Below are 26833 nucleotides of genomic sequence, written 5' to 3'. Positions count from 1 at the left end.
CCGCGCGCACTTCACGCCTTCACGCTCAACCACCACCCCACAACCTCCCTACCACAACCCTCCCACCACCAAAATGAACCACAAGACACCGAAAAAAAAAAAGCTGGACTTGCAGGGAATCGAACCCTGGACCACTCCCAGTCAATTGTAATGATACAAAGACTTGCTAAGGGAGTATTATACCACTAAACCACAAGCCCTGATATATTCTGATGGGAAATTTGGACCACTAAATGTTTATAGTGCGAGACGGTTAGCATATCCATGGTGTAGTAGTCCAAGGACATCGATTTAGAGGTAAAGCAGCATGGTATTGCGTTGCGGTGGTGTCTAGCGATATTTGCCATATTAGTGATAGTTTTGTTCCTACGGTACGCGAGGAAAATTTGCGGAACGCTAAATCTGACCATCCCCCCTTTTTTTGGGAACTTGGGTAGCAAAAGGGTTGAGTGGAGTGTTGGTAATTTGGGACGGGCAAGATAATGGGGATTTTGTTAGTAGTCTTGTTATTTTGATCTCATGTGGCCTTGGAAATGTGGAGGGAAATGTTGGGGGTTGTGAGGATGGGATTGTTGGCAAGGCTTGTCGAAGCTTTATTGAGTCTTCTATTGCAATGGTGTAATATACTCTATTTCTATTTTCTTTTCTAAAAGCATGGATTGTTAGAGTTTGTGTGGGAAGGTTGTGTAGAATGCAGATACATGGTATCTGCGGTACCTGCGACAGAAGAGCACATGTTTTGTGCGCTCTATCATACGGGCTCAACGGTACAGCAACTACTCTATAGGAGAATGAATTCATACCAACTCTATGGGATTTCACTATTTTCTGGCGACTTGGAATGTTACGATCGTCAATTACTACTTATTCTCGTCCAAGAATAATCAGTTCGCCTTCGGCGCCACTGTCGCTCGTGATATACATCCTCCCATATGCATCTTGGGCAATCGCTACCGGTCTGAAACACTGCGTAGTGGAACAGTGGTCAACATTTGGACTCCAAACCACATCTTTCCATCCTTTTGTACTGTTGAGCGGTGCTCTTGGTGCATATCCAGTCTGTCCGTGTACAAAGGGTACTTCGATGACTTTATATCCCACCGGCGGACTGCGATTCCAAGATCCATGGATGGTAACGTAAATGTTCGTGAAGCTCTTATCGAATTTCGCGTCAAGCGGTGCCGAATGCGCCGGTAGAGTAAGTTTTGCAGGCCTGCTTCGTCCCTTACACGTATCGTCTGAAAAAGTGGCGTTTGGTTCCAAAACGAATTGGTCGCCCACAGAAAATTTGCGGTCGGTAATGGCATCTGGCGCGCCACAGGTGTAACATGTTGGGTAGCCGTACCAATCTGTGTTCTCCTTTGATGGGTCGCCGAGGTAATTGATCTCATCTGCTGGGTTGTCGATGTGTATGTCTACAGGTACACCGTTAATAGTGCGATGCAGTTCGTCAGAGGAGTTCTCAACTCCCCAAAGCATGCCATCTCCATCGAATGCTAGGCCGACTTCGTTGCGCAAGCCGTATCCCATCTGGTAGCCTCCGGTTGCGTAGTTATAGCCGTCTTTCGGGATCGACGTGGTGTTGAAGACCTTGACGCATGAACGTCCGGTTTTGATGTCCCCAGACGCATAATCAAAGTTGTCATTCGATCCATGCGAGACAAGCAATAAGTCAGAATGTTTTGGCGGAATGGCTAGTGTTCGTGTAACGTGCCCACGACTGTCCATACCTGTAACTATTATGGTAGAGTTTGCTGACACACTCATTGCTGAGGCATCGTAGTCCCAGCTAAACACGGATGTGGCAGAACTGGCGTAGAGTTTCTTCCCATCATGGCTCAAGGTCATACCGTGATTGAGGTTGCGTTGCGTAATGATAGTCTTCGACGACGTCAAACATGCGTTCGAGCCTATCTTATGCGCAGTAATCCCAAGTCCATTTTGTACCACGAGAAGATTCCCGGCAGTATCAAAAATGATCCCGCGAGGTTGGGTCAGTCCTCCAGCCGCCTTGGCCATTTTCCAGCCTTTTGCAATGCTCATGGGAAAAGCGAGGTTCGGGACTCCATCGCATGAAGCAGGTATGCCTGTTTGTATCGGCTGAGGCGTTGTTGTAGATATTGTATTTGTACCCGAGCTGACCGATGTCGGACTGATGGTAGAGGTCGGAGCTAGAGCGCTGCTTGAGGTTGGTGGGGTGATTGTAATGAGATTTGCCGCCACCAGAGCGTCAAATTTCGCATTCTGTCCCTGGGTGAGGTTGAATATGTAATTTCCAAAAGTGTTGTGGACATTGAAGGTCGATCTGTTGTTTGCTGGTTGAGCGGGTGCTTTAGTGGCCAAACCATAAGCGAACTTTTGTGCGGATGCTGCTCCATCGATGGATATCAACTTCCCATCCACGTCATGCCACTGTGAACATCCCCTACACCGTACATTTAGCGTCCAGTGAGTAGTGTTGTATCCAGTACCCTTCAAATAAGAGTATTCAGCACCGTCATAAGGCTGCGGCAAACTCAAGCCACTGTGATTCGTCATGATTTGTCCATAGTACGGATGCTACCAACTTACAATGCCATTCTGGATGAGTAGATAGTGGTGTTGGCTGCGCTGTTCATCCAACCAATGGTCAAGGGCACATACGGCATGGTGCCTCCCCAAGAGAATCCGACCCAGCCATTCTTGATCGGCGATACTATCTGAAGAACCGTATCAAATGGCGCAGTCTGTGCTTCAGGTAAAGCGATGCGAAAGACGATTCCGTTGTTCGTAGCCCAGCTAGAATAGCATATCAGTGTTGCAGAATCGCAGTATCGCTTCGTGTCCTGTGCAAACGCTATGATAGAGTTAGTGATTCGACGTGTATCTGGAGTGAGTACAACATCGTACACACCTGTCCCCAATACGACCAATGCCCCAAACGTTAACTCCAATAGTTGCATCTTTGAAGAGTGTAATTTCTGGAAGAAACTTATCATTACATGTCGGATGCTGCGGTACTTCTAGAAACCAGATATATTTAGTCTTTTGGTGACCGGAACTGTATATCTAGACAATGTGCTACAGGTTCTGGTAGTAGATCTTCGTGACTTCCGACCACATGGGTATATGGGCTGCTGCAATCAATACTGCGGCTATTATCATAATTTCACTCGCTTCTGAAATGTCTCCTGACGTCGGTGAGCCACTCATGAGTTGTGCGGTTCGCTGCCTGTGGAAGCGTGGAGAACATGGTACCGGGTCTACCGGTATGTGTAGCACGGAATTTGCAAGCCATGAATGGCGCAGATTACTCCGAGTGATGATCTAGGATCTCTTCGATCTCTTTGCTCTTCATGATAATAACTGAAGCCCCGGTTTTAAGGTTTCAGGGCCACATAATGCTGCCTGGTATTGAATCGCAACAATAGCCTGGATAATGGGTCCTTTAACCTCGAGCTTCATTCGCCACAACCAGGAATCCAATATCATTTTGATCCTTGGAGGTCTCTGCGTGGAATTAAGCCAGGCGAGACTCAGGATAAGAAGTGTGGTTTTCTTACCAAAGTTAATGCTTGTATTCGTCGAAGGAGATGTTGGTAGAGTATGACAAATGAAGTGGTGAATTTAGCCTCGAAAGATCTGCAATGATTAAATGAATGGAAATCAGCACTCCGGAGCCTCATATATTCAACTGATGTGTACATTGGATCAATCTTCTTCGGTCCGACAGCCGTTGGGAATTTGCTGATGAAGATAGAGTTTTCAAAGTCACGGAGAAACTCATGAGAGATGCGCAACTAGATTTTCGCCTTCGCTGGTGCAGTAACCATGCGTCCGTGTACATAGCAAATGCCTCGAATCTTTTCCGCTGCCTCACCCCACAGCTCATTCCGCAGAAGACTATAGACACCCATCTTGGATTTGCCCTGAATATGCCTCGCCTTTGTCATCGCTACCTCTAGCATGTCTTTTGGGGCGGCTACATCATCTACGATCCCATCCTCATAGGCTTCTTTACCAGTCCAGCGATGTGCTTCTAGTAACATCTTTCGCGCAATTTGTGGTCGAAGTTTGAGCCGTGGTAGAAAGCCAATACCTGAAAAGTGAAGACCCAGGTCAACGGGAGGCATTGAGAAGAATCCTCGTGAGGAATTCATGATGCGATAATCATGCGCAAGGGCAAAAGGGCATGCACCGCCAAATGTGTGGCCCGTTAGGAGCGCAATCGTAGGGAAAGGATAGTCAAGTAGCGTTGCTAAGAGCTGTGTAGCGTTAACGTGTCCACTCCAGAGAAAGAGCACGATTGAGATGATCACTGGCCATGGTTCGTCTTTCCTTTCCAACTAAACCACAACGGGGATATAATGGAAAATTACCTTACCGGAAAGAAGCCGTCGCTATTAGCAAAAGGATTTGTGTCTGCTTCATCAAGCTCCAGCCCTGTACACCAATATTTCTCATCACTGCCCTTTGTGACGACACACCCTTCAGAATTTGGGCCTAGCTCGTGCTCTATGTCCCGCAAGGCGCGTATGATTTCCTGGGAAAATCTTACGTTCAAACGATTCCCTGGATCTTTTTGCATTGTGATTACAAAGATGCGGTCGTAACGATCGATGCGCAGATTCCAGTGATCGCCTAGCGTCATCATGGGCAGTGAAAATACCTAATCTTTGGAAGTAATGGTCTGATGTATCCGGTAGACTGGGGTACGAGAAATATAACTCTAGTTGAAAATTTCTGTGAAGAGCTTTCCGGATCTTTTGCATATGTATGCCATGCTCCGAATGTTGGGTTTGCTCATTGAACTCGATAACTCGACGGAGGGTGGAGCCTCGGCAGGTGCTTGCGGAGACGCGGGGATGCGGGGAAGTTGTGAATAGCGCACAAGTACCGGTACCGACCAAATGCTTGAACTGGTCGACTGGCAAGATCGATTGCTAACCAGTGAAATGCTTACAGATGGAATAGATCGGAATAGACTGCGAATTTGCACCCCAAGACTAAAACTCTAGCACAGAAGTGAACAAATAGTTCAAGATCGATCGCATGAGGTCTACCGGTACCTACCTAGCTACCGGGGGCTGTATTGACGAGACAATTTCTCCCCAGCAGCGACCACCATATACTTCTTCATAATCCAGCATCAGCCTGTTACAGTGGTTCTCGATGAAGACCGATCTGATAGGCCAGGCCAACGAAAACTCGTAGCCCAGAGCTACTTGTATAGTGGCTGATGTGTTCTCTCTCGGGATCCCAGCAGTGCAACAGACATGTAGGGGTAATTATGAGAACTCTTTCCGGCTCCTGTCCAGAAAAGTAGAATCCTCTGAAGTATATTGACGAAGGATCTGGTGCCCTCAGTATACGATCTACAAGTAGCATACCGTGCTGGAAAAGAAGAGTCACCTGGTCCTAAGTCTCGATCCTGAGTCCAGCCGCTATATATTTATGGGCGACTTTGGGTGGCATGGTGCCCAGAAAGAACCCATAAAGCTTTCTCGTATGGCTATTGGGGGCAGATCTGGTACGCGCTGCACCTTGACGTCAGTTTCAGATAGCCGATACGGAGATTTTCCCAGGAAGGATTGTATCGTTGTTCGCAAGGACATCAGTCTTGGTCTTGACGAGTCAGTTCTGGGTGCTTTCATGTGCGTCGAGTCTAAGCAGTACAAGCGCCAGACAGGCAGATGATAAAGCGCATGGCTAGTTTCAGGATAGTCAAGTCAAGATAGTAGTAGAACCATGGGAGGAGTCAATGTAGGAATTTGATAGAACCACTAATGCTAATTTGGGCAAGATTAATGCAACTCACAACCTCTTACTTCTGTGTACCATTAAGTACCCCGAAGATATGATCAGGTAAGATAAAGCCAAAGGCCAGGATATGCTATGAGAATCCTCATGAGCGGACTGCTAGCGTTGATATTTCTCGCCTGGAACAAATCAGCACCACCAGATAATCAGTGCCACCCTTTTACGCTAGCAGCTCGTTTATAGGTAGCGGTTCTCCTCTTTGCTACGACGTAACGTGTAATTTTATACTGCCAATACCACATATTCCATGGCGTGCCTTTTCTCCTGCACGGGTATGCTTTAATTAGCATTAGCATTGTGTAGATATTGCGTACTAACCGGGTTTCATGTAGAACTTTTCACTCCCCCCATCACCTGGATTCTCTACCTTATTGACTACACAGTCATCTGCAAGATTGTACGGGGTTGGCTTCTGACATTTCTAGACTGCGTTCGTTACGTACATATTATAATTGTAGGCTAGAAGGTATAGAACAAACCCCGAGAAGGCCTTTATCTCTAGCAATGCAAGGACTGAACATGTTAAGGAGGATAAAGCTCGCAAGTACTCTCATATTAGTTGAGTTGTGATCGTGGAACCGTGTAAGGAGGTATTGTTAAGGTCTAGTAGAGCGGATGATGAAGTTAGCTAGATTGATGCAGGACGCAGGCTCTTACTTACCGTACGGTATGCGAAGCGCCTGTACCTTTCAGCATATGTCAAATAAGAGTCGAATTTGCCGAGCATCTGAGTCAAGGCTTTGAGCGGACTGAAAGTGAACAGCAGAACCGAATATTTCAACTACAGGGTAACACTCTCGTAAAATACACAAAATAACCCCTGTCTTCGTTGTTACACCGGCATGCTTGTTTCCATTAGCATCGCCGTAGCTTGGTACATGTGGCTTTTGCGTACTAGCGTAACCTGGTCGCGTTGACAGAATACGCAATTCTTGCCTAGGTTCACATGTTCACATACGCAAGTTAAACCCGAATTTCGCATTCTAGGTCGCGTTCTTAGACTTTGTTTATAATTCTTCGCCTATAATTTAGAAATTATGGAACAAACTCCGGGTATAATCTCCTTATCTTCGTCCTGATTAATGCAAGCACTACACAATCTGAGGACCATAGAGCACGCAGCCATTTCATGTGGATCGAGGCAAGATAGTGGAACTGGGTGAGGTATAGCAGCATATGAATTTGGTAGAGATGCCCAAGCTAAGTAGGTATGATACATTTTAGACGAGACACAAGCTCCCATTTAGAGGCCGCAGTTCCCATAAGCTCACCACTGAAGAACAGCCAAGAGCTAGGACATGCTATTTTAGCTGCAGTGTGTAGCCGTTTGGTTCATAAGGACCACAGTACAATGATTGCCTTGTCCGCTGCATGCAAAATCCTGTTTCACCATATTAGCATTAGCTTCTAGTGTATAGCTTTTGCATACTAACATGGTTGCATAGTGTGGCAATATAGCTTCCTTGTACTGGGGCTATAGAACTACAGATACCAGTATTGCCTGTCAGTGGGTCCACTGGGTTTGAGGGGGGGGTGCAGGTCTAGATCTTGTTAGTCATCTATATAGTTATAACTGTACGCTAGGTACAGAACGCACCCCAGGAACACCATCATTCCGAGCAATGCAAGCGCTAGACATGTAAAGAAGAATCAAGCTTGCAAGTGATTTCATATTGGCCATGTTGAAATGGTGGAACTGTGTAAGAAGGAAGATAGTGTTGGGAAGTGATCGAGGAAATGTTGGAGCTTAGTTCCATCTGCACAGGAAGCAAGCTCCTGGTTATATGTCCGGGGGAGCACGGGAGCACCTTAGGCACCATCTAACCCGGACTGGGAAGAGAAATCAGAAGGACCCAAACCCCTAAACTAGGTACACTGAAGTCGAAGTAGTCCCACTGGCTCGTGCGCAGGCAGGGGGTTTGAGGCAGTGCACGCGGAGATCAGAAACACCCTAATAGGATAGATTACATGCCAATACTACTTAATTTATATGGTAAATTACGCACCCCTGAGCTCCTAAATGCCTCTATCTCCTGATAATCTGATCTACCAATATCCCATCCACCCACCCACCTATCCACCTACCTATCTACCTACCTATCAACTCACTTATTGACTCAAATATGCTAATAGGTATATACCCTAGTATTTGGCCTGCATATAGCCCTGATTTAAACCCAATCAAGACAGTATAGTGTTGGATGAAGGATTGGATTAATAGGGTCTATATAGGCAGAAAATTACCCTAAAAGGAGCTTGAGGAGGCAGTGAAAAGAGCCTAGGATACTGTTACACCTGAACACCTTCAATCCCTAGTAAATAGTATAAAGGCTCGATGCCAAGCTGTAATTAACGCTCAGGGTGGGCATACAAAGTATTAAATCCTAATATAGCTTAGTTTGCCACCTATCCTCCAGGTGGTAAAAAGCACGAGCCAGTGGGACTACTTCGAATTCAGTCCTGTACGCTCAGTTTCAAAAGTGTTCATTTCATTATATTACTGTCTTTGTGACATTTATGATATCACTCATTATGTAAAGAGAGACCTTACTGTACTCTAAAACTCGCCTCGTTTACGAAAGCTTGAATACATTGGATCCACGAGCACTCCATAGCGCACCTATAAGACCTCGGCTTATTGGTTGCATTTTTGCTGACGTCCGTATTACAGCCGTTTCATTTTCGTTTATGGAACAGAGGCAGATGGCTGTATGGTATTGGTCCAATGGAATTTAGTGCGTGTGAAAGGAGAATAGGCAGGCACGTTAGCCCGACGGTCTACCGGTACCGTACGGGACGATTGCGCGTCATGTTGAAATCCGGCTCTTGGAACATCCGCATTACAGCCGCAGACCCAATGACGTTCGAGGATACAAATTTGTGAGACAAACATAGCAGAGCTCGGTCGAGATGTTGAAAGGGAACAACGTACGGAGGTGGCTTTTAAAAGTTCTTGCTAACAGGGGTGTCTATATTACTGCCGTGATACCACTAAAGCTTAGACTACTCTATCGCGCCGCCCCTCCTTATACTTATTACTACCTTCTAGTCTAATAATCTACTAAATATAATACTATATACGCTCTATCTAAGCCTAGATTTAGTATTAAGGTAGCTTATCCTAAGCCTTTAACTATACTTTTATACCCTCTACTCTACTCTTAAGAGCGCCCTTCCTAATAGTGCGTAGTAAAATACCTATAATAGCACTAATTTAGGTAGTAGATTTACTACTAAAAGGTAACTTTAGAGTTATAATAAGTGTATAGGTATAAGGATTAGTATTAGGAGCTATAGTAGAGTAAAAATACTAAAAGATTAAGTAGATAGACTATTACTACTACTATCTATAGCTTTAAAATTAAGTGTATATAGGCTAAGAAAGTTAGACTAATAGATTAGCTGCTAACAAATACGCTAGCAAGAACTTTTGAAAGCCACCTCTGTACATAGTAGGTTTTCTCTTACCGCCTGCCTTAAACTAAACACTATTATCAAAATTAAGCGTAATAATTACTTACAAACACTCGTGTTAGTTGCAAGAATAGCTATAACTAACATATAAACTAGCGTTAATACAGATGCTCTTATACATACTGTAACAAGGTAGGCGCCCTACCTGTAAAATAAATACTACGTTATCTCCCCTGCCTGTACCACTTGGCTATGGTCCAAAAGGTACGCACGAGAATACTTAAGCTAAGTAATCCTCGCATAGTATAATATATATATCTTAGCTAAGCTTAGCCTAAGATAATAGTGCTAGACCCTAGCGCTAACCTATGAACCTTGTTTAAGTCTAGCCTAGGCATCTAGTAAGCGCTAGCTATTTTTGTAAGGTTCTAGTTATAGGCAATAGTATTTGCTTTACACTAGATAGAATAGTGTAGAGATAGCTATTAGTATAGTATTAATATAAGAATAATACTTGTCTTACCTAAGCCCTATATAAAGCGCAGGTTTTATATAGCTTAGGCGCTAAGACACTAAACCTAGCTAGGGATGCACCTAATTAAAACACTATAAGGTATCTTTATAATAGGGTTGTTATAGAATCTCCCCCTCTAGCTATAGTCCCTAGTAGTAACTTATAGCCTTAATAAAAACCTTACCCTATAGGAAAGGAAAAGAGTATCTATAGTTTAACCTATAGATACGCTATATAAGCATTCCTTCTACGTGTTATATATATTATAGGTGTATAGTACGCGTGTATTATTATACTATAGTATAGAAAGTTAACTATTTACTTATTACTTAGTTAAGGCCTAAGCTTTATATATTATAAATAACTAAATACTTTACTACTATATACCTTAATCTTTAAGTACTTATAACACACCTTAACTATATATCCTATACCTATTAATATAGTTTACTATCTAAACCCTAAATATATTAAAAAGTTATACCTTTATAGTACCTAGCCCTATATATTTAACGCGCTAGCTAAGCGTGTAGATTAGGTAGCCCTAGCTATAACCTACCTGCGCTACGCTTAAAATATTACTAAGTAGAAAAAAGATTATAATATACCTAAGTATTATTACTATAAGCACTATACTACTAGTAACTATAGTAGGTATACTAAGGTTAGTACTAAGAGTTTACTTTAGGTATACTATAGCTAATTTCTATAGGTGCCCTAGGTAATAAATAGCTAATTAAATTATTTATATATCCTCTACGCTAACTATAATACTATAGTTATAAATACTACTACTCTAAGGATAGATACTAATATAATTACTATAGGCGTTAAGCTTATACGCTACTAGTGCTAGTTTAACTTAGAGCTATTAAGCTACTACTATATTACTACCTATACTAGCACACCTTTAGGTATAGCTACCTAGGTCCCTACTACTTTACCCTAATTCCTTAGCTTAATCCTTATAGAGCAGCGTTATATTATAGCTACGCTTAAGTAGATTATAGGCTATATAGCTAGACTTATAAGTGCGCTTATTAAGTGTATATAGGGTATATACTAACTAGTTTTAGGCTCCTAATAGTAGTAATAATACTAATAGCTCCTCTAGTAATAATAATAATAAGGAGGGTGCTAGTATTAAAGCTAGTAATAGTAGTAGAGATAAGGAGGATACTAAAGGCAAGGAGGGCGCAGTTAAGGGCAAGGGCGCTTAGGAGGAGTAGGTATATTACGCGTAGGGCGTAATTCCTATAAATTATATTAAGTATTTTTATATTTATAGATACCTATAGGCCTAAGGCTATATTTAGGCTAGAGGCTATATAAAAAGATATACTTCTTTACTATATTTTCTATATATTACTTATAATCCTTTCTTACTTTCCTTATATAGGGAGCTTTACTAAGTTTATATTATTAAATTATATTATCTATATTCTTAAAGTCTAAGGGTAGAGTCTAGGTATCCTAGGATTTATTATAGCCTTTCTAGCAGAGTAGGTATTATAGTTAACCTTTCCTTTTCTACTTCCCTAGGATCTTCTCTACCTCCTAAACTTCTTCTCCTTTAGGTGTTACGTCTAGTAGGAGGGTATTATCCTCTTCTCCTATTCTAGGATTCTAATATTCTAGTAGGGAAATGTAGAATATATTATAAATATAATAGGAGGGTAGAAGGAGTAGGTAGTATACCTATATTCTAACTACGCCTTATATCTAAAATAGGCTAATAAACTTACTAGATAGCTTCCTACTAGGTTATTTAGCTAAGTTAATATACTTAGTACTAAGTAGTACTAGATCTCCTAAGTAGAAGGTTTCTTTCTTATATTTCTTATTATAGTATTAGCTCTAATATTTATATACTTTCTCTAGCTATTCTTTTATTATTACTTTTATACTATATATATACTTTACTCTTTTAATTACGTCTAGTATCTCCCCCTCTAGCCTACTAACCTTAGGTAGCTTAGTAAGTAAGGGATGCTTCCTATATACTACCTAGAATAGGGTAACTTTTATTAACTTATATACTAAATTATTATAAGTAAACTATACTATAGTAAGGAGTGTTACCTAGTCTTCTTAAGAACTTAATATAAATATTCTTAAGTATTATTCTAGGGTCTAGTTCTAGTGTTCTATTTACTTATCTATCTATAGATAGAAGGTAGTGCTTAGCCTACGCTTTACCTATAGTTAGTAGTAGATTTCTATCTAGAATAAAGAAGTAAAAATTACTTCTCTATCTAATATAATACCTTTTTAGATCCTAAACTTTAAAATAATATATATAAAGTAAGCCTCTATAAACTATTTTATATTCTATATTTTTAAAGTAGGTATATAGAGTACTATCTTTAAGAAGTAATATATTATTATAAGGATTATATTAAATATATAACCTATAGAGTCCTTTACTAGTAGTAGGCTAGTAATAAAGTCTAGTGTAACCTCCTTAAAGATTTCTCTAGGGACTAGTAGTAGTAATAGCTTTCTATATTAGCTATACTTTAAAGCCTTGCTCCTCTAGTAAATAGTATATATTCTTATATAATCCTAAATATCTTAATATAGAGTAGGCTAGTAGTATATCCTTTTAATTAGCTTAAGTATCCTATATATACTAAAGTAGCCTACTATATATAAGTTATAGTTCTAGAATAAAATCTCTTACCTAATAGCTAGTTCCTCTAGAATATATATTCTACTATTATATCTTAGGACTTCCTTCTTATTTAAGCACTAAATATACACTTTTCTATAGTTTTAAGTGCTATCCTTAGGTATTAAGCTTATAACCTATTACTATATAAAGGCGTCCCCCTACTATAACTAGTATAAGATCTTAATAAGTAATTAGTACTCTACTATTATAGGTTTACTACTAGCTAATACCCTAGCTAGTAAGTGTAGCACGTATAGCGTGCACACTATAGCGCTAGTAGTAGGGACCTTTCTAGTTCTATAAACTATAGTAACGTGCGTCTTATACGCGCCTAATAAGCTCTACTTATCTATAGATCTACTTACTCTACTAAGTCTATCCCTTATAAGTAGTTTACTCTATAAAGTAGGTAATAATTAGGTTAGTAATAGGTTCTCTTATATATAATCTACCCTTCTTAAGGGGCTATCTATAGGGTTAGTTTTCCCTAATCTATACTTTACCTTAAAGTTAAAAGCTCCTAGATATATTACCTAATAAGCTTATTATAGGTTTAGCTTCTATATAGCACGTATTCTATATAGGTTATTATAGTTACTTAGTACTTATATAGTGTGCTAGGTACCTTTTAGGTAGTATTACTACTACTTAAAGCTATAAATAATAGCTAGTAGCTCTAAGTTATAGACTTTATAATTTAGCTTAGTAGCTTGTAATTTCCTTAAGATAAAGGTAACTAGGTACTATTTATTATCTTTAAAAAGTTATAAAAGGATACCTATAATAGCAAAGGTAGAAGTATCTATTTCTACTTAAATAGGGCGCTTAGTATTAAAGTAGTATAAGATAGGCACGCTTAAAAAGTAATTTTTAAGTATCTTAAAAGACTTATCTATAGTAGGTATCTAAGTAAAGCTATTATCCTTTTTAAGTAAATTAGTAAGGGGGGCAGTTTATATAGTATAGCCTATAATAAAGTATTAGTAGAAGTTAGTAAAACCTAGAAAAGATTATAGTTCCTTAATATTAGTTAGCTATAGCTATTAAGTAATAGTCTTTACCTAAGTAGGATTAGCGTATATACTACGCGTGCTAATAATAAAGCCTAGAAAGTAGACCTTATTAGATATAAAGGTGTACTTTAGTAGGTTAATAAATAACTCTACCTTATATAGTAATTAAAGCATAGCGCGCATAGCACGCTAGTAGAGCGTAACTTTATTACTACTAGTATAGATAAGGATATTATCTAGGTATATAATATATATATAATCTAAGTATTTAATTAAGGCTCTATTAATATAGGCCTAGAAGCTAGTAGGGGTATTAGTTAGCTTAAATAGTATTACTAGATATTTAAAATAACTATAGCGTATATAGAAAGCTATTTTCTATTTATCTCCTACCTTAATCTATATCCTATAGTAGGTATTCTAGAGGTCTAGGGTTATATAGTAGTATACGCCTAATAGGTAGTCTAGTATCTCTTTAATTAGTAGAAGTAGGTAATAATCTTTAATAGTAATTATATTTAAACTATAGTAATCTATATAAAGGTAAAGTATTCTATCTTTCTTAGAAATAAATAGGATAGGGGCCCTTATAGGGCTAGTGCTATAGCAAATCTAGCTATTACATAGCGCTTATTCTAAGTACTCTCTAAGTAGCTTTAGCTTATATAAGGAGAGGTTATAGAGTAGACTATATAGAGGCTCCTTACCTTCTAGAAGAGGAATAGTATAGTCTAAGGACTTAAAATTTAGAGGGGTAGTAGCTACCTCCTTACTAAAGATATTAGAGTAGTCCTTTAAAGTATCTAGTATACGCGGCTCTTACGCTATATATACTTAGTAGATATAGGTATTATATTCTAAGTCTATACTAGTAGTCTATAGGATACTAAGAAGTAGTAGGTTAAGACCTAATTATTATATATCTTCTTCTAACTCTTTAGTAGTAATAAGCTAAATACTAGCTACTTTATATCCCTATCTCTAGGCTTAAGAGCTATAGTTAAGGTAAATATATCCTTACTAAAGGAATAGATTACTAAGTAGTAGTAAAGAGCCCTCTTTATTAATACTATATATAGTTATCTATATATAGCGCTTAATACCTATATTATTAGCTAAGTATACCTAGAGTATATATACTATATAAGTGCTCTATTACTATCTCCTAATCTAGCCTAACTAAGGAAGCTCTGCTCCTTTAATAGGTAGTAAGCTTATTTTAATAGTAGTCTTTTAACTAATTAGGCTAATATCTACCTAAGGGTCTAAAATAACCTATAGTTATCTCTCTAGGGTTATCTCCCTAGCTATGCTATATATATACTTTATACCTAGTAAGATATATATTAGAATACGCCTTACTATCCCTAGGTTATTAGTAAGGCTTAAGCTTTTCCTATCTTATTAATACATATAGGGATCTAATTTAGGTTACTACTTTTATACTTATTAGTATAGTAGCCTTTCTTTTAATATTTAAAATAGGTAATACTATTCTTATCTTAAGGTAGCTTATTTATAGGAGGAGGTAGCTTCTCCTCTAGCTTCTAGTCCCTATATCTAGTATTCCCCTTAGGACGTATATTATAATTACGCGTTAGAGAGGGTTAGTATAGGTTTTGCTTAAGTATAGAGCCTAACGCTATTAAATCCTCTCTTATTACTAGTACTTAGTAGTAGTTAGTAATTACTTATTATATCTCTAGCCTTAGCTTTAAGAAAAGATACTAGACTCTCTATTATTTAGTATAGGGAGTAAGTTAATCCTCTAGGACTTTAAGGTATATTATAAAGGAGTAAACTATTTAGTCCCTATACTATATTACCTAAGCGTGTATTATAGCTACTTTAAGTATATAATTAATAAGGTTAGAAAGTAAGTTAAGTATATATACCTTAAAATATAACTAGGTTAGTATTATAGTAGTTACTCTAAATATACGCTTAAAGTACGTGTACTATAGTTCTTAGGGGTCTCCTACTAAGTACTATATAGCCTAAAGAACCTTATCCTTATTATAGTAGAAAGTCTATAGTAATAGTAAAAAGGCTCCCTTATAAGAGTAAAAGAATTTATAATATTCCTTAAGGTTTTTTCCCTTATATTCTAATAAATTCTTTAGTTTTAGTATACGCTTTAAAGGTAGGGGCGTTAGTGCCCTAGATATGCCCTACTTATACGTATTTTTAAGTATCTTAGGGATATCCTTTATTATACTCCTTATTAAGTCTAGGGTAGTATCCCTTTCTAGGCTTTTAAGGTATAAGATCTTAGCTTCTAGTTTATATAGGTATTATAGTTTCTAGAGTTTATTATATCTTCTTTAGGTAGCTTAGATACGCTTATTAAGCGTTAAGTCTATATCTAGTATAGGGGTTTACTACTTATTACTTAGGGGGGAACTACTTACTAGTTCTTCCCTTAGTTATAGCTTAATAGGGGGTGGTTATATTTTTACTAGTAGTACCCCTTAGCTATTTATATATATAGATAGAGCTATCTCTAGACTATTAAATAAGAAGTATTATTATATAAGGTTCTAGTTATAGGTAATAGTATTTACTTTATACTAGATAGAATAGTATAGAGATAGCTATTAGTATAGTATTAATATAAGAATAATACTTATCTTACCTAAGCCCTACGCGAAGCGCAGGTTTTACGCAGCTTAGGCGCTAAGATACTAAACCTAGCTAGGGGTGCACCTAATTAAAACACCACAAGGTGTCTTTACGATAGGGTTGTTACAATTTTAGCCTAGCCTTGTTACACATACATAAATACTTAAAATGTGCATGCATTTTGCTTCAAAAGGGGGACACTAACGAGTTATGGGTAAGCTGCATACCTTCTGAGAAGCCTAGGTAGGTAGGCTGCCAGTTGAGGGACGTTGAGAAGCATGACCCGCTCTTCTAGTCCGCCTAATTTTGCCAATTTAATACGGTACGGGCTTGGTGCTTCTGCGCTTGCTTTAGCGCCCAAGAAAAACTGAGAAATAAGCACTCATCCTCACCAAGCCCTCACCTAACCCAGCAGCCCGCCTACATGAAGATATTTGAACAGAAATTCGTATAACAAAGTAGTAGCATACTACTGATGCGATATTACGAGTTTTTGTAGCCAAATTGATATAGTTTGTATTGCCAAGGTGTTGGTGTTCGCAGCACCAGACTGTTATCTTATTTCTCGGTTTCTCTTGGACGCTAGAGGCTTGGCCGTGGCCCCGCCTTGACTTAGGGTTAGGTATTTATAGTTTAGTCGGATACTTGCGATGTACTAGGTCAAATAGACTTTCCACAAACTAACAGCACAGTATAGTTGATCATATATGAAGATAAAGTGGGGAGAACTCCGCTGCAGTCATATTGTACAAGGTAGACTTTGACAAACTTTGACAAACTGTATTACTCCCTAGAAGATGATTCCTACATGCAAACAATACGCCTGTGCTTCATCACTGACAGTGGTAGCGTATTTTCATACCATACTAGGATCATTCGGCTGTCTTGCCCTCAGTTCACGATGCCTCGACATAGCGCGTTTGCCGTCTGTTCCACAGTGTCGTACATGAATCATTCACACCGACTAGGAGGACGAGTCACGAGGCAAACTTCCAACAACTAGCGGCGTGGATTTCCATGGCTGAAAACGCCATGGATTAGCTTATCATCTGATTACAGTCGAATCGCACCGACTGCCAGCTTTCCATGTGCCTCCGAGCACAGCGCCATCCTGTGAATCTATACCGTGTAGGTAAGGCTCTTTGAAGATCTTTGTGGAATAAAGATTAAGCACGTCCTATGTCTCTATCAGGAGCGGTCAGTTGCACATCCATAGCGGATTCGAAGATTTGAAGCCGAAAACATGAAGCTTGGCAAATTGATAACCACATAATGCAATAGTGTTGCCTAATGTCAAGCAAGCTTGCTAAATTGCCTGCGAGTCCTTTGATTTTGGGTACCTTGTTTATATGCAGAAGTCTAACATGCACACAGGCCAGATGCTGATGATCACTTCGTCGGCAGTGCGCTCAATGTGTTCACCAGCGATCAAGTCACTCTTAAGATCAAGCTCGAAACTGATTGTTTCTATTAGCATGCCCGACGCGAGACGAATAAATCAAACAAGTAAGAAGATGCCATGCTATAATATTGCAGAAGCTTTCGATACAACATCCGGAAGGTTGCTATGGAGAAAGGACTGTTGGCTCACTGGTTAAGCTCCTTAATCAAGCTGCGACCTTCGCGCGTCAATTTTGCGTTCTTCGTCCATGGTACCTTAACTAGGTCCAATTTCAAGTACCGGTACCTACATTAGCGTGTATACTAACTTGGCGATCTCTACCTTCATCATCATAACTCACGCCACTTCACAGGCTGAGTCGATGTATACTTTCAGTCTGCGACAAACTATGTACATTATTTCACCCGCGAGTTCGTCGTACCAAGTGGATTCCCTCTCCTGCATAATGGCAGTTATATAACCAGCTCCCACTGACAAGCCTTCCCAGATTGCTCCTATAGACGTTCATGCAAGACGTTGTCGTAACCCACAAATGGTTGGTTGGCCCAAACGACGAGGTAGCGATCTTCCCTTCGAGAACAAGGCCCATCTCAGGTTGTCTTGCTACGACAATCGAAATGACGAGTAAGATATCGGTACTTGGCGAAAGAAACTACCAAGTGAATCTGCCACAAGGTCAAGAATTGGCACTATGCACAACCATCAGCCTCATCTTCATTAAGGTAGACCCAACCAGCCAGGATTGCGCTAGAAGAGGCTTTCGAACCTTCCATACAGCACCTGCATGTTGATGTGCGCAAGTCGAAATTATGGAGGGTCCCAAAACATACTCATCATCAATATACTCTTTGTGTTAGCGGCGGATTATCAACCACTCAACGCCCAGACTCTATATAGACAACGTCTACGACAATACCATATGCAGATCTAGATCACATGTTCAACGTTTCATGAGTATGGCGATCGGATTAAGGATCCGGATAAAGAGGATGGGTAGATTAAATCCCCACACTTACCCGGCAGGCGTGGCATAGGCTAATCTACAGTGGGCAAGGGACTCACTACTCCAGGGTATTTTTCCGTAAAAGTTAACGCCGTTCAAAGCAAATAAACAGCATCCACGGCGCCAGTGTGATTGCAAATACCTGAGAAAACGCCCCCAGCGGCAAGATGTAAGCGAGCCGCCCATGTGGTAAGATGAAGGCCAGTGTATCCAGTACTATGCGGTTGGCCTACCAAGAACTGCAAAGCCGGGAGTTGACGTATGTTGACCCAGTCGAACTCTATATTCGGGACAGTCGTCCCTTGTATGACACGGCCCGCCTGTACCGTATGGGCGTCCTCAAACAGTGAGATGCAACCGCGGTGGAGCAAAATATACCAAGTGTCTGTGAAAGGCAAAGCACATGATCTTGTGCAATCAGCCAAGTTCGAGGCACAGTATATATGTTTGCTAGGTACCTCATCGTTATATTCTGACGCATCACTTTGTAACCTGTCAATTATTCCACTCAATCTTTCGCTATGGTTCAGTTTACCCAATTTGTCTTGGCCACAGCCGCCCTCGCTGGTGCGGCTTCCGTTGCTCCAAGACCTCCGAGCAACGCAACCGTCAACCCATGGCCTGGAAAAGACCGCTATGTCGTCAACTCATATGGCAAGAAGCTCGAGCAAACTATTGCCGCTTTCGAGGCCAAGAACGACACCATCAATGCTGCGCGTACTCGCACTGTGGCCCAAAAGATTTCAACCTTCACGTGGATCACTACGCGTGCCGGTCTCGTGGAGATTGATACAGCCATCAAGCAAGCTCGTGCTCAAAGGAAGGGCTTCAAGAAGATGATGGTTGGTCTTGTCCTGTACAACCTTCCAGACCGCGACTGCTCCGCGGGGGAATCTGCCGGTGAGCTCAGCAGTGACAAGAACGGCCTTGCCCTGTACAAGAAAGAATTTGTCGACGAATACGCCAAAAAGGTTTCCCAAGCGAGAGATTTAGATTTCGCAATTGTGCTCGAGCCTGATTCGTTGGGCAACGCCATCACCAACCAAGGGATTCCCTTTTGCGCAAACGCCACTCCCATCTACGAGGAGGGCATCGCGTATGCAATCGCCAAGCTCCAGTTCCCCAATGTACACTTGTACATTGACGCCGCGCACGGTGGCTGGCTCGGCTGGGCAGACAACTTGAAGCCCACAGCAAAGATCTTTGCAAAGGTAGTCGCAATGGCCAAGGCCATTAATCCCGCTGCGAAGATCAGAGGATACGCTACCAACGTCTCCAACTACAACTCCTTCCAGGCTAAGGCGAGAGAGAACTACACGGAGTTTTCTCCTTCGTGGGACGAGTCGCACTATGCTACGTCTCTGGCACCGCATCTCGAAGCAGAAGGCCTGCCGAGCAACTTCATCATCGATCAAGGGCGTGTTGCGCTTCCTGGGGCGAGGGCGGAGTGGGGCGAGTGGTGCAATGTTGAGCCGTCTGGCTTTGGACTGCTTCCTGGGACCAGGACGAATAATACGAATGTTGACAGTATTGTGTGGATTAAGCCTGGTGGTGAGAGCGATGGACGATGTGGGCTTGAAGGCGCACCTGCAGCTGGTCAATGGTTTGACGACTATGTTCAGATGTTGGTGAAAAATGCTGATCCACCGCTTGCGCCTACGTATAACAAGGAGCCTAGAACCTCCTGAGCCGGGAGTATTGTATGATAGGGTAGTGTGCTGATTCTTGTGTATATTGTAGATGAATTCCATTCTATCTGTTGATTATCATTTGATGTCTTCTTCCTGCCCCCAAAGGCCCAACGATACCGACCCTTCTATCACGATTCTGTTTAGCGGTGGACCCAGGACATCGGTGACGTCAATGATCAAGGAAGTTGAGATCAAGCGGACAGGATGATTGATGTTTAGTGAAGGATTATATACAAGACATTATTGAGTAGAATAACTACGTTGGAGTTGAGATGGCAGTGGTGATTAGGTACCTAGTGGCTAGGTCAGTTCTCGCTGTGTCTGATGAATAAGCTGTTCAGGTAAGAACCAACTTCGGAATTAAGAAAATAAACCAATGGTTCCAACTGCATACTGTGTGAGCAGTAGACAGTACAGTATGCGTAGGTAGTCGTACTATGAAGTTTGGACTTGTGGCCGTACATCAAAAGACCCTTGATAGTCCCAACGCCACTAACCCGGACCCTGACCCAAGTGGCGGGGGAGTGGCGTTAGCATCAGCCAACCATGAGCCGAGGGCGGTGCACAACTCCGCCCTTGGCGCAAAGTATCCAATGTCAAGGTGACAAACTTCCCACCTCCAGACTTCCAGCTCTTTCAATCAATTCACCCCAGGCCAACACTTCCTGCACTCAATTGCTGACTCTCCACTACTTGCACACATTATTCGTGCATAATGCGGTCCTCTGTCTCGACCGCCACGGTTCCGCCCAAGGAGCCACGGGCCCGGAGCTTTGTGGTCAAGGGCGAGACGCAGCAGGTCTTCAAGGCGGAGAATGAACACGATCACTTTTTCTGGACATATACCGAGGAGCCGCATAGGACGCGGCGAATGGCAATTATAAAGGCACACCCAGAGGTAAAGAATCATCCTGAATTTGGCTATCTTTAAGAATCGCAGAGACTCATCATCTCCAACAGGTCACGAAACTCTGCGGCCCAGAGCCCCTCACGAAATACGTTGTCCTATTCGTCGTCTCTCTCCAAATAACGTGCGCCTACCTACTACGCAACACGCCCATTCTCTCGTGGCCCTTCTTCCTTACTGCCTACATCATCGGCGCAACCGCGAATCAGAATCTCTTCCTCGCCATCCACGAAATATCACACAACCTCGCCTTTCGCTCCCCACTCGCCAACCGCGTCTTCGCCGTCTTCGCCAACCTCCCCATCGGCATCCCCTACAGCGCCTCCTTTCGCCCTTACCACCTGACACACCACAAATCCCTCGGCGTGAATGGGCTAGACACCGATCTGCCCACCGCATTGGAAGCTGTGTTTCTCGATTCCGTAGCTGGCAAAGCTTTCTTCGCTACCTTCCAGATCCTCTTCTACGCGCTGCGTCCCATGTTCATATACGCGCTGCCCATGACTCAAATCCACCTCTTCAACATAGCCGCTCAATTGGTTTTCGACTACCTCCTTGTTCGCTACGCATCTGGCCACGCACTAGCCTACCTCATTCTCTCCTCCTTCCTTGCAGGCTCCCTGCACCCATGCGCAGGCCACTTCATCGCCGAACACTACGTTTTCGAGAAACGCAGCGACAGCACCTCGACGTCCCCGTCCACAACCACATCCAAAGACGTCGCAAACCCCGCCCATGCCATTCCCCTCCCAGAAACCTACTCGTACTACGGCATCCTCAATTTCTTCACCTACAACGTCGGTCTCCACAACGAGCATCACGATTTCCCCGCCGTGCCCTGGACCAGGCTGCACGCCCTCAATCGCATCGCACATGAGTTTTATGACGACTTGCCTAGACACGAGAGTTGGTGCTGGGTCATGTGGCAGTTCATCTGGGACAAGGATATCAGCCTTTGGTGTAGGGTAAAGAGAGAGGAGGGGGGAAGAAAGGTGGGCGCGGGGAGTAAGAAGCCTGGTTGGAGTGAGGAGGAGTTGGGCGCGAATGAGGCCAATGGACCGATTCCGGGGGTTAGATGAGTGGCGTGATGGGGGTGGGTATGAAAATGGCATGGGAATGGCATGGAAAGGCGTTCGGAGCATACATGGAATTGGTTGGAGCTTGGGATGATAGACGGGAGTGGTATGAGTTTGATTTGTTTGTCGTTTTTTGGGTTATATCACATGCATGTCCATTTTTCATGATTACAATTGGGGTTTATTCATTCCATCATCCTCGTTGTCGTCGTCATTGTCGTTGTTGTTATTCTTCGTCCCCGTCTTCCTCAATCCAACATGAACCCCATGAAGAAAGAAGTATATAAAAAAAACTATATCTTAACAGTAAACCTCCCTCCTTAACAGGTTCCGCAATCTAGTGATGCATGTTTCCGTCCTTCTCCTTCCCTTTTTCGCCTTTACTCCAATTGCGTAATAGTTATTTGGGGGAAAGAATGTTAGAGGAAGAAAGGGGTGGTGTGGGTAATCAAGGGGTGCAATTTTTCAGTTACGCTTCTCTTTCCATACAGCTTTCCTCATGTATCTCTTTTCTGAACCCAAATAACCCCTGCCCCATTTAAAAAGCACTGTCTGCGGTATCTGGGCCGTGTGATCAAAGGGCCTAAGACCCGACCCCATGGATTCAATGAGTGAGCCTATAGACCTTGGCTAGATAGCTACTCTTCTTCCTCCTCTTCCTCCTCCTCTTCGTCATCGTCATCATCGTCGTCGCCCTTGCTCTCTGTGTAACGAGAAAGTCGCAATTTCTTGTACCTGCGATCCCGTACAGAAGGATAACGGAGAGCCACGCGACGCAGGAATTCAGCCGGCAGTTCTTTGAAGATAGCCATGTCCCTGGCATTATGATTCGTGACATGGAAGGATAGACAATGTGCATCGACAAACATGCGAAGAAGAGGGTCTTTGTCATGCAGTTTATCAAAAGCCAGGGCAATCGTTGCCATTTCGGGACCGCATTTCCTCACGACGTTCATGATGTCTGGGAACAAGGAGGCCTTGAGATCTGGTACAAGCAATCGATCGGCAAGGATATAGAGAGACACTAGTCGATAGTCACAGTCTGCATCTCGGTCCTTGTATCCGTAGCGGTCCTCCCACTCAAGGTAACCTGACATTAATTCCTCGAACCGTTGGGCGTAAATCCAATCACAGAAAGGGTTGAAAACGTGCGGATCGATGTCATCGAGAACAATAACACCAGTCTTCCCTTCCTCAGAGTCTTTGGATTCCAAAATGTTGCGAAGATAGCCAGAGTAGTGCATCGCCAGGCTCTTGTGGATACGATACTCCTTTGCTTCAGCTCCTACTTTGATAGTGATGATTTCTCCAGCGTAGATGTCGCTGTTAGGATTAGTCATGTAGTTTTAATGGGTAGAATCTCGTCTTACATTGCCAAGGGATGCTTCTTCTGTGCTTTGTCCATGTTCTTGATCTCCGTTATGAACAGATGCCTTCTGATGCCTTTTGCCCCAGGCACCCTACGTATATTTAAAGAGTTTTGAGGAGTTTGTAGGGCCATTTGGTAGCATTTGTTTGTGTCAGGAATGTGAACGGAAAACAGCGATGGAAGCAAACGCATGTAAGCTTCCCATGCCCCTTCCGCGAAAAGCGAATTGCTCCTCACATGAAGAGGGACGGAATGAAGACGCACAATCATATCTTGATCTGATCCAAACAAAAACAGGGGTGGGAAATGAATCTAGCAATGACGAGAATTGTTTGTTAATACTCATCAAGCTGATTGCGCTAGCCACCCACAGGTGCACAATTTGCCATCCATTTCTCTACCATTCTCCCAAGATCCGAAGAACAGATTGATTTAGTAAGTACCAATAGGTGTGACTGGTTGGTTAGATACATTCATAGCTTCACGGTCATATAGCTCTCGACGTGCACAGGAAACGGTGGGACCAAAGAAGACTGATGAATGTGAGATTCATTTAATGAGTCTTGACGACGTTCAAGTCGCTGCGCAGAACCCTTGTTGAAAGAGATTCTTATTGAAAGAGGTTCTTGTTGAAAGAGGTTCTTGTTGAAATAGAATTTCCATGTAAAGCTGTGATCCGTCGAAATCTCCACGCTTTGATATCGGTCAGGATATCGGTTATGCACTATGACTACCGTTCATTTCTGTGCCTGTGACGGTCTTACGCTACCAAAGAGTTCCATATCTTTGATTTCAACCATGTATCTTCAATTCCGGATCAGTGAGTAGTTTTGGTCTTCTTGCAAGGCGGTTCCTCCTCGCTCTAGGTCTCCCGCTCCAGTTCCTGGTAGTCTAAGCTATCGAGGCGGTGGAAACTGTTGTCGCGCGTCTCCGCAAACCTTCGGGCAAGGCGACGGGAAAACTCCTTTGGAAACTGATCGTCTTCATCTGGTTTGCTGTCTTCGTCCAGCGGAAACTAATTTATATGATGTGAATCGACGAGCATGCGTAGCATGGGACTGTTGCTAGGAAGATTTTCGAAAGCGATGATTAATGTCTTTGCATCGACGGCATAACCAACACAGACATCGAAAATCGCGGAGTTGATAAGCTTCGCAAATTCCGTTATCAAGAAACGACCTGCGACAATGTATATCCACATCAAGGCCTCTTCTTCAGAAACCTCATGCGTGTCTGTATAACGAGAGAGTTTCAATAGATCACAATCCAAAGCCCCATGAGACACTGTAAAGTATAACCAGGCTATCAAGGCTTCAATGGTGTAGGGTGGGATGTCTGCCAAGGTGACAGTGTTAGATTGCCCCTCTTCGAACTTCTTGGAGCCCAAAGCTGCGCGGAAGTATCTAGAGAAGTGCACCAGTAAAGCCTTGTGAACACGGTACTCGTTCGCTGTAGGCCCGACTTTGATCGTGACGATGTCGCTCGAGAAGATCTCACTTCTGGAAATCAGTGTATGCTCCTCATCTTGTGTAATGCAACTTACTGGTTTGAAGGAAATTCCTCGTATGCTTTTGCCAAAACCATTGCAGCTGGTATCTGTACAAGATGTGCGAGATGTGTGGGATTCAAGTCAGTAGAGGGTGGTTGAAGAAGGAAGTAGGTCGAGGTACGTTAATCAATCGTTCTTGACTGCGCTAAGACTACCGTAAAGGTGAGGTGAATCGGCAGAATCGTCGTTCAAAAGACGTGGTGAAGTATCCGCTCACCTTCACCTCAGGGGTGAGGATAAGCTGGGCCGGAATCAGTACGCCGCTTTGTTATCTGAACACCCTGTTTGACAACTTTTTGATAGATTTTCTGCCTACTCTTCAACCTCTACTTCGTTGCCAGAGCCCACGATCACGATGTCACCTATAAGGAAGCCTTCGGATGAGAGAGCACCACGCGCAAGGTTAGTACGGGATCTGTCACGATAGTGGTGTGGAATCTAACACAAGCTAGTGTGTTTGCCTCATCAGACACCGTTATAGTCAAAGTCGGAAAGCAGTTCAAGACATACACTTTGCACAAGAAGCTTCTCACATTTCATTCTGGCTTCTTCCGTGGCGCTCTTTCCGCTGACCACAAAGAATCAAGCGAAGGAGTTGTTATACTCGAAGCTATTGGAATTGGTGAGTTTGAAATATTCGTCGAGTGGCTCTACGAAAAGACATTGCCTTGCTGTATCATGCAAAGCGGCCCGAACCCTATGGACATCCAATTGGCTTCTAGAGCGTACGTTGTGGCCGACATGTTGATAGCATGTGGAATGAAAGAAGCACTCTTCCATGAGTTGTATCAAGTCTACACGCTCTCCAGGTCCCGCAAACATATCAGCCGCATTGTCAACTTGTGCAAACATCTTTCAGAAAATGATGTCATGATTCAACTCTTGGTCGACTGTTTCTGTGTCTATGGTGGGCTCGGACACTTGACCAAGGAATGCATCAAACAGTTGTCGGAGCTACCCAAAGAAACCCTGGTGCGCATTCTCCTCAAGCAAAATAAGTTGCAGAATCTGAAGAGGGAGGAGTGGAGGGTCAGGCGTGAAGATTATGTGTTTGAGCACGGAGACAGAATTTCAACAAATGAGCTAAGCATCGCAGTCGGGGTAAAAGAGAGATGAACAGTCGTGCTGCAGCAATTGGGCGAGTGATAGCTGAAGGCAGCACCAGGGCAGGCTGGCTGCATGATCGGAGGCTTATTGATGGAAAAATTAGGCAAATATATATCCAGGACTCGGATGGGACGAATTTTGACGAGAGCCATGATGATGGGAAATCACAAATGAATGAATGAAGCAATGTTACTGACGCGGTGCCTCGATTATGGGGCTCCTGAAAAGTCAGCACAAGGAGTTGAGTCATGGATGAATAAGAGCGGCATGTGGTAATGAGATAGGAGATTGTGGCAGGCGTGAGCAAGACACGATTTTTACCATTACTCTTGACGCTTGGATAGTCCTTCCCCTCCAAGTGTCAGAACCCCACAACATATCCACGACATCGGTACCCTGCCACCCGGCTCGATTGATGAAAGCAATGAAAACTGAACAAGTAATGGCTAAAACAATTACACCATCCCCAATGTGGCTTCACAAGATGCTGTATGCGGCGTGGTCATTATCAACAGATTTTACAGCCCCGCTGCTGTTGGAGAAATCGGTTTCGTCCAGGTCGACCCCGAAAAGAATGTACCTTGCATACCAAACTCCGAGAGTACTGAATCCGGTACTTCAATAGAGTGATCTTGGGCATTCTCGAAGGGACGTGGGAATTTCTCTAAGCCATGTCGACATTGCGGCTTTCGG

At 42.6% G+C, this 26833-nt stretch overlaps 8 protein-coding genes across 8 annotated transcripts; 3 read left to right on the top strand and 5 right to left on the bottom strand.

Annotated features, from left to right (window-relative positions):
* Positions 1 to 864: 864 nt before the first annotated feature.
* On the bottom strand, positions 865 to 2538 carry IAQ61_000231 (uncharacterized protein; the record flags this gene model as incomplete). Its single annotated transcript, XM_066094581.1, has 1 exon — positions 865 to 2538. One exon carries the CDS (start codon positions 2536 to 2538, stop codon positions 865 to 867), a length of 1674 nt encoding a protein of 557 aa, XP_065955434.1.
* A 29-nt stretch (positions 2539 to 2567) lies between these two features.
* Positions 2568 to 2942, bottom strand: IAQ61_000230 (uncharacterized protein; the record flags this gene model as incomplete). Its single annotated transcript, XM_003835348.2, has 1 exon — positions 2568 to 2942. One exon carries the CDS (start codon positions 2940 to 2942, stop codon positions 2568 to 2570), a length of 375 nt encoding a protein of 124 aa, XP_003835396.2.
* Positions 2943 to 3779: 837 nt separating this feature from the next.
* Positions 3780 to 4630, bottom strand: IAQ61_000229 (uncharacterized protein; the record flags this gene model as incomplete). The annotated part of the gene is made up of 2 exons (XM_003835347.2): positions 3780 to 4244; positions 4364 to 4630. The coding sequence occupies 2 exons, from the start codon at positions 4628 to 4630 to the stop codon at positions 3780 to 3782; spliced, it is 732 nt and encodes a 243-aa protein (XP_003835395.2).
* Positions 4631 to 7105: 2475 nt separating this feature from the next.
* IAQ61_000228 (uncharacterized protein) lies at positions 7106 to 7480 on the bottom strand (the record flags this gene model as incomplete). Its single annotated transcript, XM_003835343.2, has 3 exons — positions 7106 to 7180; positions 7233 to 7340; positions 7397 to 7480. The coding sequence occupies 3 exons, from the start codon at positions 7478 to 7480 to the stop codon at positions 7106 to 7108; spliced, it is 267 nt and encodes an 88-aa protein (XP_003835391.2).
* An 11482-nt stretch (positions 7481 to 18962) lies between these two features.
* CEL6B (1,4-beta-D-glucan cellobiohydrolase cel6b) lies at positions 18963 to 20129 on the top strand (the record flags this gene model as incomplete). Its single annotated transcript, XM_003835342.2, has 1 exon — positions 18963 to 20129. One exon carries the CDS (start codon positions 18963 to 18965, stop codon positions 20127 to 20129), a length of 1167 nt encoding a protein of 388 aa, XP_003835390.2.
* A 615-nt stretch (positions 20130 to 20744) lies between these two features.
* IAQ61_000226 (uncharacterized protein) lies at positions 20745 to 22426 on the top strand. Its single transcript, XM_003835341.2, has 2 exons — positions 20745 to 21030; positions 21093 to 22426. The coding sequence occupies exons 1-2, from the start codon at positions 20848 to 20850 to the stop codon at positions 22116 to 22118; spliced, it is 1209 nt and encodes a 402-aa protein (XP_003835389.1). The 5' UTR covers positions 20745 to 20847; the 3' UTR covers positions 22119 to 22426.
* Positions 22427 to 22753: 327 nt separating this feature from the next.
* Positions 22754 to 25080, bottom strand: IAQ61_000225 (uncharacterized protein; the record flags this gene model as incomplete). Its single annotated transcript, XM_003835338.2, has 4 exons — positions 22754 to 23438; positions 24423 to 24499; positions 24524 to 24983; positions 25028 to 25080. Coding segments are annotated over 4 exons (1275 nt in total), but the record flags the coding sequence as incomplete, so codon positions are not given.
* IAQ61_000224 (uncharacterized protein) lies at positions 24998 to 26149 on the top strand (the record flags this gene model as incomplete). The annotated part of the gene is made up of 3 exons (XM_003835337.2): positions 24998 to 25047; positions 25337 to 25435; positions 25486 to 26149. The coding sequence occupies 3 exons, from the start codon at positions 24998 to 25000 to the stop codon at positions 26147 to 26149; spliced, it is 813 nt and encodes a 270-aa protein (XP_003835385.2).
* Positions 26150 to 26833: the final 684 nt, after the last annotated feature.

Source organism: Plenodomus lingam (assembly GCF_022343315.1).
Source record: "Plenodomus lingam strain CAN1 chromosome Unknown contig_1, whole genome shotgun sequence".
NCBI classification, from domain to species: Eukaryota; Fungi; Ascomycota; class Dothideomycetes; order Pleosporales; family Leptosphaeriaceae; genus Plenodomus; species Plenodomus lingam.
This window is presented reverse-complemented; position numbering and strand designations above follow the sequence as displayed.

Bases quoted from the DNA above. Each gene is read 5' to 3' on its own strand.
- IAQ61_000226 (XM_003835341.2), top strand. From the start codon at position 20,848: ATGCGGTCCTCTGTCTCGACCGCCACGGTTCCGCCCAAGGAGCCACGG. The intron at 21,031-21,092 runs GTAAAGAATCAT...CATCTCCAACAG, and splicing joins TTATAAAGGCACACCCAGAG to GTCACGAAACTCTGCGGCCC.